This window comes from Lissotriton helveticus, chromosome 5_1 (assembly GCF_964261635.1).
Source record: "Lissotriton helveticus chromosome 5_1, aLisHel1.1, whole genome shotgun sequence".
Classification (NCBI taxonomy): domain Eukaryota; kingdom Metazoa; phylum Chordata; class Amphibia; order Caudata; family Salamandridae; genus Lissotriton; species Lissotriton helveticus.
In genome coordinates this window covers 2,026,678,932-2,026,693,732 of record NC_136065.1, presented here as the reverse complement: position 1 = coordinate 2,026,693,732, position 14,801 = coordinate 2,026,678,932, and the positions used below count along the sequence as shown (strand labels likewise).

At 47.8% G+C, this 14,801-nt stretch overlaps 1 protein-coding gene across 2 annotated transcripts in view; it reads right to left on the bottom strand.

The window, feature by feature from the left end:
* Nucleotides 1–14,801, bottom strand: part of LOC144756201 (E3 ubiquitin-protein ligase TRIM39-like) — a 319,451-nt gene that overhangs the window by 54,163 nt on the left and 250,487 nt on the right. Inside the window, exons 6-7 of one of the 2 annotated variants that reach the window (XM_078645807.1) lie at nucleotides 11,666–11,686; nucleotides 11,551–11,577 (exon numbers count right to left, since the gene is read on the bottom strand). The exons of the other annotated variant lie outside the window; for it this stretch is intronic. Coding sequence (XP_078501933.1) covers nucleotides 11,551–11,577; nucleotides 11,666–11,686 — 48 coding nt within the window. The remainder of the gene's footprint in view (nucleotides 1–11,550; nucleotides 11,578–11,665; nucleotides 11,687–14,801) is intronic. 2 annotated transcript variants of the gene reach the window in all.

The following is a 14,801-nucleotide window of genomic DNA, read 5'->3' as shown; positions in this document are numbered from 1 at the left end:
TTCTTTTTTCTTTTGTCGCTGTAAGAGGAAAGGGTATGCCCAGATGTGGGTCCTGTGCTCACTGTACCACTGGATTCAAGCTAGGCTGGCTGATATGGGGTGATAACCTCAAACCGGTCTCAGGATGCTCGTATCTGATCCAGGGAGGACCTGGCTTGCCAGTTCAGGCTGGACTGTTCCCATGCGGAACAGGGTCAAGACTTCCGTCCATCATTTGTTTTTTTGTTTCAGGCCCACAAGTAGCATTCCATTTACAGGCCCCAGGTATATAGTATAACACTCTACAAGGGACCTATAAGTAAATTAAATATGCCGATCAGGTGTAAGCCAATCAAGCCAAGTTTAAGGGAATGAGCACAATCACTTTAGCACTAGCTAACAGTGGTAAAGGACACAGAGTCCTAAGGCCAACAAAAACAAATTCCAGCACGAAATGGAGGTAAGTAGGCAAAATGTTTTGGGGAAGACCACCCTAAAGCTGACAGGTCAAACAGAAGCGTCTACGAGGTGTGGAGACAATGCAACGTGGGGAAATTGTTCTGTTAATCTTTATAATTTGTGTAAGCTTATAACCCATCTTTCGGACTGCCCCTTCATTCCGACATTCTTCCAGCAGCTTTTGACTTAGGGTAGATACGGCATGTGGAAGAAGGTACTCTAAGAAGGCATCATAATGCACTACGTGAATGAAATTCTAACCTCAAGGTCATGGAAATAGAATTCAGGCTTCCCTACTAAAGACCCCCTTGTCATGCAGAGCAACTCATCATCTGAGTTTGTCTCCAGACTGAGAGTGAAGGAAAATTCTCTAACTGATACTCTGGTCAGGGGAATTTCTATGTTCCTTCCCTATAACTACTCTCAAGACATTCAAATGGCTAAGAAACTTGGAAATTACTCCAATAGTTCCTGTTGTCCATGATCACTATCTGAAGTGCTCTGTTCTCTACCTGTTACGCCAAAAACATTTATTTACACATGAGAGTTTGTGACAAAACATAAAGTGTGCTTTGTCCATGTCAAGGGTTGTCAATGATTCTCTTCTCAGGGCACTTACATGGGTGTAATGCAATAGCTATGTTATATTCATATTTTATATTCACATCTACATGTCCAATGCTATTGCTCACAATCCCTGGAGTCCTTCATATCCCCACATACAAAAAGGCCAAAAAGAAGCAAGATGTCAGAATCTTGAAGGGGCTGCTGGAAATTTGTCCCATCATTGTTTCCTACCACATATATTCCCTTTCCTACCAATGCTGACGCCACTTCTCTAGTGAAAATAGAATGTAGATGTTAGGATCTTCCTTGGACCACAAGAACTCCCCAGGCTTTCTTCTATTGTCTACATTACATAGGAAAAGCTGTGACTTTCTCTGCCCTGCTCTTGGGAATAAATTGTGGACATACTCTGCCCTCGGATTGGCTTACTTGTGTGAAAGGTTTATGGTGTGGTCCCGCCAAGGACTCAAAATCTTTCATTAAGAACTTTATCTCTGGTCTGTGTAGTGTCTATATTCAGGTCTGTGTTGGAAAGGGAATTTTCTGGTACCTTTTCTGTCCTTCCTGGGGTCATGGGAAGGATGTATGGAGTGGTCTCTGCTGTGTTGGTCTAAACTGCAATAGAGTCATGTGTTGGCAAAATAACCCACCAATGACAGCCATACTTCTGCCCCACCACCATGGAAGTCAACAGGTATCATGCTGTTTACCGTCTTCTAGGAGAAATGCTGACACCAGTCCACCTACTGTGGTAGCAGCCCCAAAGAATGAGGTAATCCATCATTGCAGCAGCTGCCTGGAAAGGAAACCTAGTGTCAGCATCACACTTGAGTGGGACCACATACTGTAAAGGCGCCGGCCTCTTGGAACAATGTACAGCCAGACGTATGTCCCAGTGCCACAAAGGTTCTCTACCATCTGCAGGCTGCTGCCAGATTTGAAGAATATCTTTGATCTATCGACCTCAGCAATCCTAGTATATGACATTAGGGGTATAGGTGGCATATTCTTCATCCCAGTGCCAGCTCCTTTCCACTTTGCCCAAGAAAAGAATAGCGGTTGTGGGGGCATTTGTGGCCCTCATCACAGTGCCTTCTATTGTATGGCAGATAATCCATCATGGTTTCTGGTAGATGTATAGACGGACCATTTTGACTATAGCTATACTGTCTGGTTGTCAATGGACATTTTGATGTACATTTGTTGTGTGCTTGGTGTTGTTTAACCTTAGTCACTTTTTATTGTTTACAGAGTACTACCATCAGTGCCACATGGAAACATCCTAGACTCCAACAGGATGCCGAGCAGACTGCATCAGGTTTCTTCTAGACCACAGGAAACTGATAAGCAAACTGATAACTCAGGACAATACATCTATCTCACAGCGGACTGCCAGAGGCTTCTCGCCTCCCACTCCCTACCTGCAACCTTGACTGTTAGTTCAACTATCACAACAGATCCTGATCTCCACTTCGTGCAAGACGGACACATATTTATTCTAATAGTAAACCCAAACAGAGGTAGTTTGCTGCGTACTTTGATTAAGGTGCTTTGAATTCAATAAACAGGTTACTAGTTAGTGCTAATTTGTGTATTCTGACATTTTTTCTCGCTGTCCTGCCTCAACGTTCAGTATTGCCAGAAGAATCTGAAGGTACATCCTTCATTTGTTCATAGGTTTCAGATGATTTGCATAGCTTTTAAATACATAGTGTCCTGTTTTGGAGGTAAACAAGATTTTTACAGTGGGACCGTAATGTATGTTTTGCATTATATCAGCCATACATAAATGTATCTTTTTTGCTTGGAACCTTGAAAAAACCCTGGCTTATTGCGTGCTGGGTCTAAACAATGTCAGCTATTTTCTTCAACTTCTAAAAATTGCTCAGTCATGAAATTATTGTTGGATCTTGAATGAATTGTGCTACAATAAAAATAAGTCTTTTCACTTTTGATTATTGATAATGTGTTTACTATAGGGGACTGTTGTGCTGTATTCTACCACCGACCGTTCTCTAAAATGTGTAATAAGCTAGGGAGGAAGGAAATCCACCCCCTTAATTCATGAAGAAGCAGTGAAATAGTTATTATTGTGAGGCCCTTTTCCTAAAGCGTCCTTCCATATACTTTCAAACCTGATATTTTTAAGTTCAGCAGAAAGAGGAACCACTAGAGTTTGTCTTCTTTACTTGGTGCTTCAATAGCAGCAACATTTCAACACCTGATTCCAAAGCTTCTCTGTCTTTAAACTCTGCTCTTTTTCTGCAGTGATTTTAACCGCACAATGAACCCACACTGGTTGACACTAATAACAAATTGGTGAAGTAGTTATTAATGCAGACACAGTCACCCAGATGTTGAGGTACCTAGGTGTGAAGAGTATGTGGTGCTTTGAACACTTTGAACTGTACATACATATTAACTGTTCAAACCACCCATACACAATAGAGAACATCGTCACACCTTCCATTTATAACTCACCCACAAACTCACACAGTAGTACGCCCCGATCATCACCTGATTTCTATTATCTGCTGGAAAAATGGCAACAATCTGTGCAAAAAAGCAGATGTTTAATTATGCCCTTAAATAGCAATCTATACTTTGAGAATTTCTCTGTTTTGGAATTAAATCTACAACAGAGACCCTGCATCACTCACTGCAGTTTGGGAAACCTCCAAGACATTTAGAAGTGGTCCCATCACAAAATATATGAACATCAAGATTCAGTCCGTAGTGCGTGAAATTCCGCATACAATATGAAACCGTACAGGGGTTGATAATAAATATGCTGTACAAAGCCAGCAAGAGATCCAAGTGAGAAATATGAAGATATACTTGTAAATACTAAAGTGAAACCTGATTTTGGACGTCAAGAGCAAGACTGCCGATGAAGTTCAGAATCAGAAATGATATGCAGATGAATTCAATACTGCACTAGAATAGATTGTGGCTATGCACGCAATAGAAGGAACACTGGACAGTTTGCCACATCACTGAGGTGTCACATGAGGAAATGGAGGTCAATAATCACGTTTTCAGATAAGATCATTAGCCTTGGCTAACAGTAATAACTAGAAACCACAAAGTGAAAGCTTGGGGTTTAAATGTATGACATGATTTACAAACAGGCGCTGTAAATGTTATAGGTCTTTCCCTTCCTTTTCTTTTCTACTTTTTATGCACGAGCACTTTCTCTTGAGCACATTGCTATGGTTCCTGGAGTGACCATTGAATGTAAATAGGGGATGCTTTGTGTTGGACTTGGCCCTTTTTGCAGGGTCATCATCCCTGAACTTTTTGCCTTCCTCCTGTATTTTGTCTGACCTGTTTTTGTTGGTTTTATGACTCTGGGCACTTTACAACTGCTGTTCAGTGCTAAAGTGCATATGCTCTCCCAATTATAAATGGAAGCATAAATTAGTGACTCCATGATTGGCTTATTTGATTTACTGTCAGACCCTAGTACAGTGCACCGTGCGTGCCCAGGGCTTGTAAATCAAATGCTGCTGGTGGGCTGGCAAAAACCTATCGGGGTTAAGCCCAAAGGACCGGGGTCAGGTAGGGCTATTCAAAATTCAGAACACAAAACAATGAACCCGGGCCCATACTACCGTACACTCCTACTACTCATGGAGTAACAAACAGTCAACTCTTTTATCTGTCCGAATGGAATTTTTATTAGACCATTCCCGTTTCTTTAAAATGTAATCAAAACAATTTTTCTGGGACTGAAAAAGAAACACAAACTTATCAAATTCACACATGAATTACACGTATATACAATTCACAATAACATACACTTAAAGACAAAAATGGACTTAGACACTGTGAAAAGATTATTAGCAACAGCTTGCAACATGACAAAATCAGCAAATGAATTCATACATTAATCTGATGCAAAACATTTCTAGAAAAATTTACATCATAAACAACATTTAGTAATAAACATGAAAATATCCAATGTTATGAACCACATATGGTATTCCAGCTCCAGCGTCAAAAGAGTATCTGAATAGTGTTTCAATCCTTTATCTAATAGTTTCCTTCAACACTCGCCGCATTTAGAATCAACTAAATGCCTCCCAAGATGCCAATGCGTTTCAAGATCCAGGCGAATAGTACTGGAACTAACATCAGGGCTTCATATAAATGGACCGGATATTCTGTTTTATAGAGTTGGAGCAGCCGCTCAAGCTAGTTTACTCCAAGAGCTTTTGGCTTTTCTGCCACTGGACATGTTTATGTTACTGCCTACGAGGCTCCCTTAACACTTTGCCAGTATACATTTCTTTACTGCAGAGTATGGGCAGGACTGAGTTCCTTGAAGACTCTTTATTCTTACCGCATCTTCACCAATTCAAAACTCTGGATGTAATGGACTATCCTTTTGCTCCAATTCGGGCGTGCTTTCCCTCACGGGTATTATTTTTCACTCAAAAACGAGAAAGAATATTCAACTCGTGCACCATGCTGGTTATGACTCCTGTAAAGCGTGTCTCAGGACTGCCATTGCAGAGCCTGTGTGCAGTCTAGTACTGCCATGTTGATTGGCAAGTGAACCCACTTGCCAGCCCCTACACCTTCCCTTTTCTACCTATTAGTCACCCCTAAGGGTGGCCCAAGGACAGGGTGCATTGTATGTAAAAGTTAGGACTTGCCCTGATGTGTGTGGCATGTCCTGATAGTGAATTACAGGCATTTTCGTTTTTCACTATTGCAAGGCTAACTGTTCCGCATAGGCCAGAATGGGCAGTTTGATTATAACATCTTACCAATCAATCAATCAATCAGTCCATTTGTAAAGTGCACTCCTTACCCGTGAGTGTCTCAAGGCGCTGTGGGTGAGGAATGCTGCTACTTCTTGAAAAGCCAGGTCTTGAGGAGTCTTCTGAAGGTCAGCAGGTCTTGGGTCTGCCGTAGGTGGGTGGGGGAGTTGGGGGAGGGGGTGGGCGTTCCAGGTCTTGGCGGCGAGGTAGGAGACCGATCTGCCACCGGAGGTCGCTCTTTGGATGCAGGGGACTGTGCCAAGGTTGAGGTTGGTGGAGCGGAGCTGGAGGGTGGGGGTGTGGAAGCTGAGTCGTCTGTTGAGGTACGCTGGTACGGTGTTGAGGAGTGCCTTGTGTGCGTGGGTGAGGAGCTTGAAAGTTATCCTCTTGTTGACAGGGAGCCAGTGCAGGTCTCTCAGTTGGGGTGTGATGTGGCTGAGGAAGGGGATGTCGAGGATCAGGCGTGCAGAGGCGTTCTGGAAGCGTGGCAGCTATTTCAGGAGTTTGGCTGAGGCTCCTGAGTAGAGCGCCTTTCCGTTGTCCAATCTGCTGCTGACGAGGGCCTGGGTGACTGTTTCGGTAGGGATCCACTTGTAGATCCTGCGGAGCATGTGGAGGGTGTTGAAGCAGGAGGAAGAGACGGCGGTGACCTGCTTAGTAATGGAGAGGGTGGAATCGAGGATGAGCCCTAGGTTGCGTGCGTGGTCGGTGGGTGTTGGGGCTGCTCTCAGTGCGGTCGGCCACCAGGAGTCGTCCCAGGCCGAGGGGGTGGATCTGAGGATGAGAACCTCCATTTTGTCCGAGTTCAGCTTCAGTCGGCTGATCCTCATCCATTCTGTGATGGCCTTCATTCCTTCGTGGAGGTTGGTTTTGGCAGTGTGGGGGTCTTTGGTGAGGGAGAGGATCAGCTGGGTGTCATCGGCATAAGATATTTTGAGGTCATGCAGTGGGCGAGTGGTGCCATGTAGATGTTAAACAGCGTTGTGCGGAGCCCTGAGGTACGCCGCATATGATCACGTTGGCTTCGGAGTGGAAGGGGTGAAGGCGGACACTCTGTATTCTGCCGAAGAGGAAGGAGGTGGTCCAGTCCAGGGCTTTCTCTTGGATCCCGGCGTCGTAGAGGCGTGTTTGTAGTGTGCCGTGGCAGACCGTGTCGAAGGCGGCTGACAGGTCCAGAAGGATGAGGGCCGCTGTTTCTCCATTGTCTAGCAGGGTCCTGAATGTCATCGGTGGCGGCAATGTGGGCAGTTTCGGTGCTATGGTTGCTGCGGAACCCGGACTGGGAAGGGTCCAGGATACTGTTCTCCTCGAGGTAGCGGGTCAGTTGTTTGTTGACAGTCTCCTTGACGACCTTCGCTGGGAAACGGGAGCAGGGAGATGGACCAGAAGTTCTTGAGGTCTTTGGGGTCCACCTTGGGTTTCTTGAGTAAGGCGTTGATCTCAGCGTGCTTCCAGCTCTCCGGCAAGGTTGCTGTCTCGAAGGAGATGTGGATGACTTTCCGGAGATGGGGTGCAATGGCCGTGCTGGCTCTGTTGAAGATGTGGTGTGGACATGGGTCTGACGGAGATCCAGAGTGGATGGTGTTCATGATCTTGATGGTGTCGTCGGTGATGTTGGTCCAGGAAAGCAGGTGGATGGTGGTCGTGGGGGGGGGGGTATGAGGGGAGGTTGGGCGCGGGGTGGTCAGGTCTCGGTGGTTGTCGGTGTGGTCGTGGCGTTGAAGCGGTTGTGGATGTCTGCTCTTGCGGTGGAAGAAGGCGGCCAGTGAGTCACACAGGTCTTGCGAAGGTGGGATGTTATTGGTGTTGGAGCTGGGGTTGGAGAGTTCATTAACAATGTTGAAGAGCTCTTTGCTGTTGTGTGCATTGTTGTCTAGGCGATCTTTGAAGGAGGCCCTTTTGGCAGATCTGATGAGGTGTCTGCGGGTGGCGTTCTTGTGGGCTGCGTAACTACCTGGTGTTCGTTCACGGAGCCAGTTCTCCAGGTTTGCTTGGAGGCCTAGAGGTCTTCAGTGAACCAGCTGGCTTTCTTGCTGGTGTGACCGTTGGGGGGCTTCTTGAGCGGGGCGAGGGTGTTGGCGCAGTCGTTGATACACTGATTGAGGTTACGGGCGGCTGTGTCGGCGGGTTGGCTCTGGGCGAGGATGGTGGTGGTCAGCTGGTCTTCCGTGACTTTGCTCCAGCAGTGCAAGGCATCTGTTGAGTCCAGTGGTGCGTGGTGGGATTCTTGAAGGTGAAGTGAATGCAGTGATGGTCGGTCCAGTGGAGTTCGCTGGTATGGTTAAAGGAGACGTGGGAGCTAGCGGAGAGGTTGGGGTCAAGCGTGTGGCCGGCAGTGTGGGTGGGTGTTGTGACGAGTTGTCGGAGTCAGAGGTTGGCTAGCTTATCAATCAGGGTGGTGGAGTTGGTGTCGTTGTTCTCGAGGTGGTAGTTCAGGTCACCGAGGATGATGTAGTTCTTGGAGGCGACGGCGTGTGTGCTGACGAAATCGGCAATGGAGTCGCTGAACTGTGGTCGGGGCCCGGGGGGTCTGTAGACGAGGGCTCCTCTGAGGGTGGTGTTGGGGTCGGTGTGGATCTGGAAGTGCAGGTGTTTGGCGGTGTTGAGGAGGTCGTCGGTGTTGGTCGAGACTCTGAGAGTGTTCCTGTGGACGATGGCGATTCCTCCTCCTACTCAGTTGGTGCGGTCCCTGCGGGTGATCTTGTAGCCTGGCAGGTTGAGTCGAGTAGGTCCCAGAGCTCAACAGCGTGTTTGCGGGTGGAGCGGGTGTTGAGGAGGATGCATCTGAGGTAGTTGGGTTCTTTCCTGGTCGGTGGCTTGGCGGGCAGATGCTGGTGAAGCTGCAGTTCCGGCAGGTGAAAGCTCCATGGGAGCGCTTCAGGGGGACTGGAAACAGGTGTCTGATCGTCAGGTGTTGAGTGCGTGGAGGGTGCTGGCATCGTAGCAGAGTCGGGCGTAGTGGTGGTTGAGGGGGCCAGGGGTTCTGGCGTGGGGCGCGGTACAGGCGCGGACATGCGCAGACGAGCTTGCCTTAGGCGCGGCTTTGGCGCGCCCGCTGCACGCGTCCGCTGCTTGGCCTCCATATAAGGGGAGTTGGGAGGGAGGAGCAGCTGGGAGGCGGGAGCGGGGTGGCAAACGGGGAGATGGGGGTGCGGGCCGCAGGGACAGAGCGGCGGGAAGAGCGGGAAAGAGGTGACTGATAGCGGTGGAAACAGGAGGCAAGCAGGGCACAGATGCTGGCAAGGGGAGAAAAGGAGAATTAGGCAAGAACAGCAAGACAAGTACAGTTAGAGCAGTGTAGCAAAAAGAAAGCACCAGTACAACTGAGGCAGTACTGTGGCTTAGGGAGCGACCTGCCTGCGAGCATGGTCAAAGGTCGCTCCTTTCACTGCTGCGCGGCCTCCATATAAGGGGAGTTGGGAGGGAAGAGCAGCTGGGAGGCGGGAGCGGGGTGGCGAATGGGTGAGCAGGGGGGCGGGGCCGCAGGGACGCAGCATCGGAAGAGCGGGAAAGAGGTGACGGACGGCGGTGAAAACAGGAGGCAAGCGGGGCACAGATGCTGGCAGGGGGAAAAAAAGGAGGAGAATTAGGCAAGAACAGCAAGACAAGTACAGTTACAGCAGTGTAGCAAAAAGAAAGCACAAGTACAACTGAGGCAGTACTGCGGTGTCAGGAGCGACCAGCCTGCAAGCAGGGTCAAAGGTCTTATAATCCTAACTGACTCAGGGACTTACGTAGAAATTCGAGTTTGGTATGCCTGAACTCAGAATGATAAAATACGTCTTTTAGTGAAGTTGGTTTTAATATTCTGTGTTTGAAAATACCACTTTTAAAAATTAGGTATTTTCTTGCCTAACTATCCAAGCCTGCCTGTTCTAGGTTGTGTATTCCATGTCTGGAGTTTGAGTGACAGGAGCTGGGGGATTCCAAGAGATAGGGTGAGTCAGCACAGGGCTGAATAGAGCTATCTGCATAGAGTGAGGGGAGGGGTGGCACCTGGGTCTGAATAGGGCTGTGTCTGCCTTGCACAATGCTGGCTCCACCTCCTGTGGTGTGTCTGATGACCCGGTCAAAGGAAAGAAGGAGTCCTGTAAACAAAGTGCTCCAGGACTGACCAGAACTTGTTTGGACTAGGTACAGACACTCTCTGCCTTCAGAGAACAAAGAGAATGTACTATAAATATTGGGGCCTAGACCTCAGGACTTTAGATCACTTCTGGGTATCAAGAAGAACCGTTGCTGAGGAGAGGAACCAGAGAGAAACTGAAGGAAGAGACTATCCCTAAGCAGAGTGCTGTTTGGGGGATTGGCCTGTAGTTGTTGCCCGACTGCCAAAGAAAGGAGAAAGGAACTTTGTGTAGAAGATCTCCAAGGGCTTGAAGGTGGAGCTTACCTCCTGCTGAAGTCTCAGGGGTAACAGACTTCATCAACCAGCTACCCTGAAATCCCTTGATGGGAATTTTAAGTGCCTGCTGTTGTGCTGGGCCTTCTGAGAGACTGCGTGTCGCTGGGAGTTGGAAGCGCGACTCACGGAGAAGAAGCGTGATGCCGCAGCAGTCGTCGCATCACTGAGTAAGGGTGCCGCTGCTGTCGCCATCGCATCACCGAAGCGCCTCGCACCACCAAAGAAGAATATCGCCGTCACAGCAGACACCGTCGCATCAACGGAGAAGCGTGTCGCTGCTCAGATGATTCACAGAGTCACCGCACGGCCGTCAGGCGTGCATGCATCGCCCCTTCATTGTTGCATCAAGAGGAAGACGCTATTTTGTTTCATTGCACCGGATCGTCATCGCAGCGTTGCTGGTCTCATCGCTACAGACGTGCACTAAGAACCAGACGTATCACCTCCCCACACAGAGAAGAACCGATGCATCACCTCCCTTCCAGTAAGGAACTGACGCATCACTGTCCCCTACGCAGCAGTAGGTAACCGACGCATCACCTCCCCCGGAGTAATGAACCGACGCATCACCTCCCCCGGAGTAGGGAACCGACATATCCCTGTTCTTGCATGTAAGGAACAGACTCCTCACCTTCCCTGCAACTCTGTTTGCATAGCGTTACGCATCCAAAGGTACATTGAACGTAAAGTGTCGCATTTACCATCTAAAGAGAACTAAGCTATTTCTACCATTCTAAAGTACAGTATTGTGGATTTTTGTCGTTTGTGGTCGGCTTATATAAAGAATACTTATTTTTGATATACAACCTGTGTGGTGTCCATCTGTAGTGCTGTCATATTACTGTATGTGTTCACAAATGCTTCACACACTGCCTCTGCGATAAGCCTGCCTGCTCGTGCCAAGCTAGTCAGGGTAAGGGGCTACACTCCTAAAATACCCCCTGCTCACCCCCTTGGTAGACACAAGGGTCCCTATTAGGTCAAAGGTACCTACCTCTCAACAAGAGACCCCCAAATCTAACACGTTGCATCAATATAAATTGAACTTACTAATAATACTGCTTCTTGTGTGATGTTTTGATTTTTTGTGGGTTGCCCCAGTATTTTGTAATGCCTATATTGTTATAGTCATAGTCTATGTAAAGGCTCTGTAAACTCTGCCTGTTCAGTAGGCCCCGGGGTGTCCTAGCTTCTGCCTGTGGTTCAGTTTGACCCCAGGGTGTCACACCAGTCCTGTGAGTCAGCATGACCCCGGTGATCATAATCTCGCAAGTGTCTCAGTATGACCCACATTTATTGACTAAAACACTTCCATGAAGCCTACAAAGAGGGTGTAGTTTGGAACTATTGATCTGAATAAGGCTTACTCACTTGCATAGCTTTTTATGTATCTCCACTCTGAAAGTAAAAAGAGGAAACTTAGTTAGTGAAATCAAATACAACAATGGAAAAGAGTTCAATACATTTTTTTTATTAATTACCTTACCTAGTTCTACAGGAATTGTTGCTGTAATAAAAGAGAGATTTTGTATTAGACCCCAAACAATTTTAGCCAATTCTTACTTGTTTTCCTTATAGTTCAAACAACCTATAAATTCTTTTCAACTCACTCTCTCACCTTCCCCACACTTCACTCCACACCTGTACCACTATCATATCTGTATAAATCCTTACTCTCTACTCCATCTCACTAAGGAATATGCTACTTACTAGTATGCATCTGTTCTTGGCATGTAGAGCTGCAGAGTTGTACACTTAGCAATAGATCGCCACCTGGTGTTGGGCTCGGATGATTGCAGGTTATGGTCTTCTTGGAAGAAGTCTTTGTAGTCACGAGATAGGTGACTCCTCCCATGGACAATACTGCGCATGGTCATCGACTCCATCCTCAGATTGTTTTTCGCCATGATGGGAAATGATGGAGTTAGTAGAAGTAAAGAGAAAGGATGTCCATGCGTGTGCATCTAAGTAAGATGAGTACTGGAACGGATACAAGTCGGGGAGGCGTTTACAACTCTGCAGCTCTACATGCCAAGAACAGATGCATACTGGTAAGTACCATATTCCGTTCGAGGCATATGAGCTGCAGATTGTACACTTAACAACGATTGTGCAGCAGTGTCTCCCCTAGCGGTGGTCGCTTGTATCCGTTGCAGCATACTGAAATAGTGTTTTACGGACAGCTTGGCCTACTGCAGCTTGCTGCTTGGCTTGCACATCAACAAGATAGTGTTTAGTGAAGGTGTGTATTGTAGACCATGTTGCTGCCTTGCATATGTCCTCTAGTGGTATGTTTCCTAAGAAAGCCATAGAGGCTCCTAGTTTGCGAGTGGAGTGCGCTCTAGGAGGGACTGTTGGTGTACGTTTAGCTTTGTGATCGCATATCTGAATGCACCTTACAATCCATCTGGCAATTCCTCCTTTAGATATGGGATTGCCTTTGTGTGGGGGAGAGAAAGATACAAATAGTAGTTTTGTCTTTCTGAAGGATTTAGTCCTGTCTGTGTAGTATAATAGAGCTCTTCTAACATCTAAGGTGTGTAAAGCCCTTTCTGCAACAGAGTCCGGTTTTTGAAAAAACACTGGTAACTACTGATTGGTTAAGGTGAAAAGGAGTAATAACCTTTGGCAGGAATTTTGGATTGGGTCTAAGAACCACTTTGTTAGGATGTATTTGAAAAAATGGTTCTTCAATTGTGAATGCTTGTATTTCACTAACTCTTCTGAGAGAGTTGATGGCAACGAGGAAGGCAGTTTTTCATGTTAGGAATTGCAGTTCACACTTATGTAAAGGCTCAAAAGGGGGACCCATAAGTCTTGTAAGGACCACGTTTAGGTTCCATACTGGCGCAGGTGGTAACCTAGGTGGTATTATTCGTTTTAATCCTTCCATAAATGCTTTTATTGCAGGTACTCTAAAGAGATAGATGCTGTCTATTTTGTAAATAGGCTGCAATTGCTGCTAGATGCAGGCGTATGGAAGAATAAGCCAAATTGGACCTTTGTAGGTGTAGAAGGTAGCAAATAATATTTTGGATGGAAACATCCAGTGGATCAATGTGATTGTTACAGTATATTGCAAATCTTTTCCACTTGGCAGCATAACATGCTCTGGTAGTGGGTCTTCTAGCTTCTTTAATTATGTTCATACAGTCTGGTGGTGTTTAAGTAGCCAAACTCTAAGACCTCAGGAGCCAGATCGCCAAATTCAGTTGGTTTGGTTCTGGGTGCCTTATTTCTCCATGGTTCTGTGTTAACAGGGATGGCGTGAGCCGTAACTTCTGATGTGGAACCAGTGAGAGATCTAGTAGTGTGGTGAACCACAGTTGACGTGCCCATGTGGGGGCCACTAGTATTAGTTTGAGAGACTGTTGTCTGAGCTTGCGTACTACTAGTGGAATGAGTGGGAGAGGCGGAAAAGCGTACGCAAATCTGCCTGACCAAATCAATCAATCAATCAAAGCATTTATATAGCGCACTACTCACCCGGAGGGTCTCAAGGCGCTGGGGGAGGGAGTCCGCTACTGCTCGAACAGCCAGGTCTTGAGCTGCTTCCTGAAGGCGAGGTGGTCCTGGGTCAGGCGGAGGTGGGTCGGGAGGGAGTTCCAAGTCTTGGCGGCCAGGTAGGAGAAGGACCTTCCTCCTGTGGTGGCCCTTCGGATGCGGGGGACGGCGGCGAGGGCGTGGCTGGTCGATCAAAGCTGGCGTTTGGGAGCGTAGAAGTTGAGGCGGCTGTTGAGGTATCCTGGGCCTTGGTTGTGTAGGGCTTTGTGTGCGTGGGTGAGGAGCCGAAAGGTGATTCTCTTGTTGACCGGGAGCCAGTGCAGGTCTCTCAGGTGTCCGGAGATGTGGCTGCGAAGGGGGATGTCCAGGATGAGTCGTGCTGCGGTGTTCTGGATCCGCTGGAGTCTCTTCTGGAGTTTGGCGGTGGTTCTGGCGTAGAGGGAGTTGCCGTAGTCCAGACGGCTGGTGACGAGGGCCTGGGTGACCGTCTTCCTGGTCTCGGTGGGGATCAATCGGAAGATCTTGCGTAGCATGCGCAGGATGTTGAAGCACGACGAGGAGACAGCGTTGACTTGTCTGGTCATGGAGAGGGAGGAGTCCAGGATGAAGCCCAGGTTGCGTGCGTGGTCTGTTGGTTTGGGTGCGCTGCCCAGGGCGGTGGGCCACCAGGAGTCGTCCCAGGCAGAGGGTGAGGATCCCAGGATGAGGACTTCCGTCTTGTCCGAGTTCAGTTTCAGGCGGCTGTTCGACATCCACTTGGCTACGTCGGTCATTCCTTCGTGCAGGTTGGCTCTGGCGGTGGCGGGGTCGTTGGTGAGGATCAGCTGGGTGTCGTCGGCGTAGGAGATGATGTTGAGGTTGTGCTGGCGTGCGATGGCTGCGATGGGGCTCATGTAGATGACCAGTGCATCCATATCGCATTTCCCTCCGACCGTGGGTGTGGAAACCTGGTGGCGAAGGTTGGGCATTTTGCATTTTCGTGGGTGGCAAACAGATCTATCTGTGGATGCCCCCACCTTTGGAAGATTGGTTGGAGAACTTGTGGGTGCAGCTTCCATTCGTGAATCTGTTGTGACTGACGACTCAACAGATCTGCTATCAGATTTTTAATTCCTGGA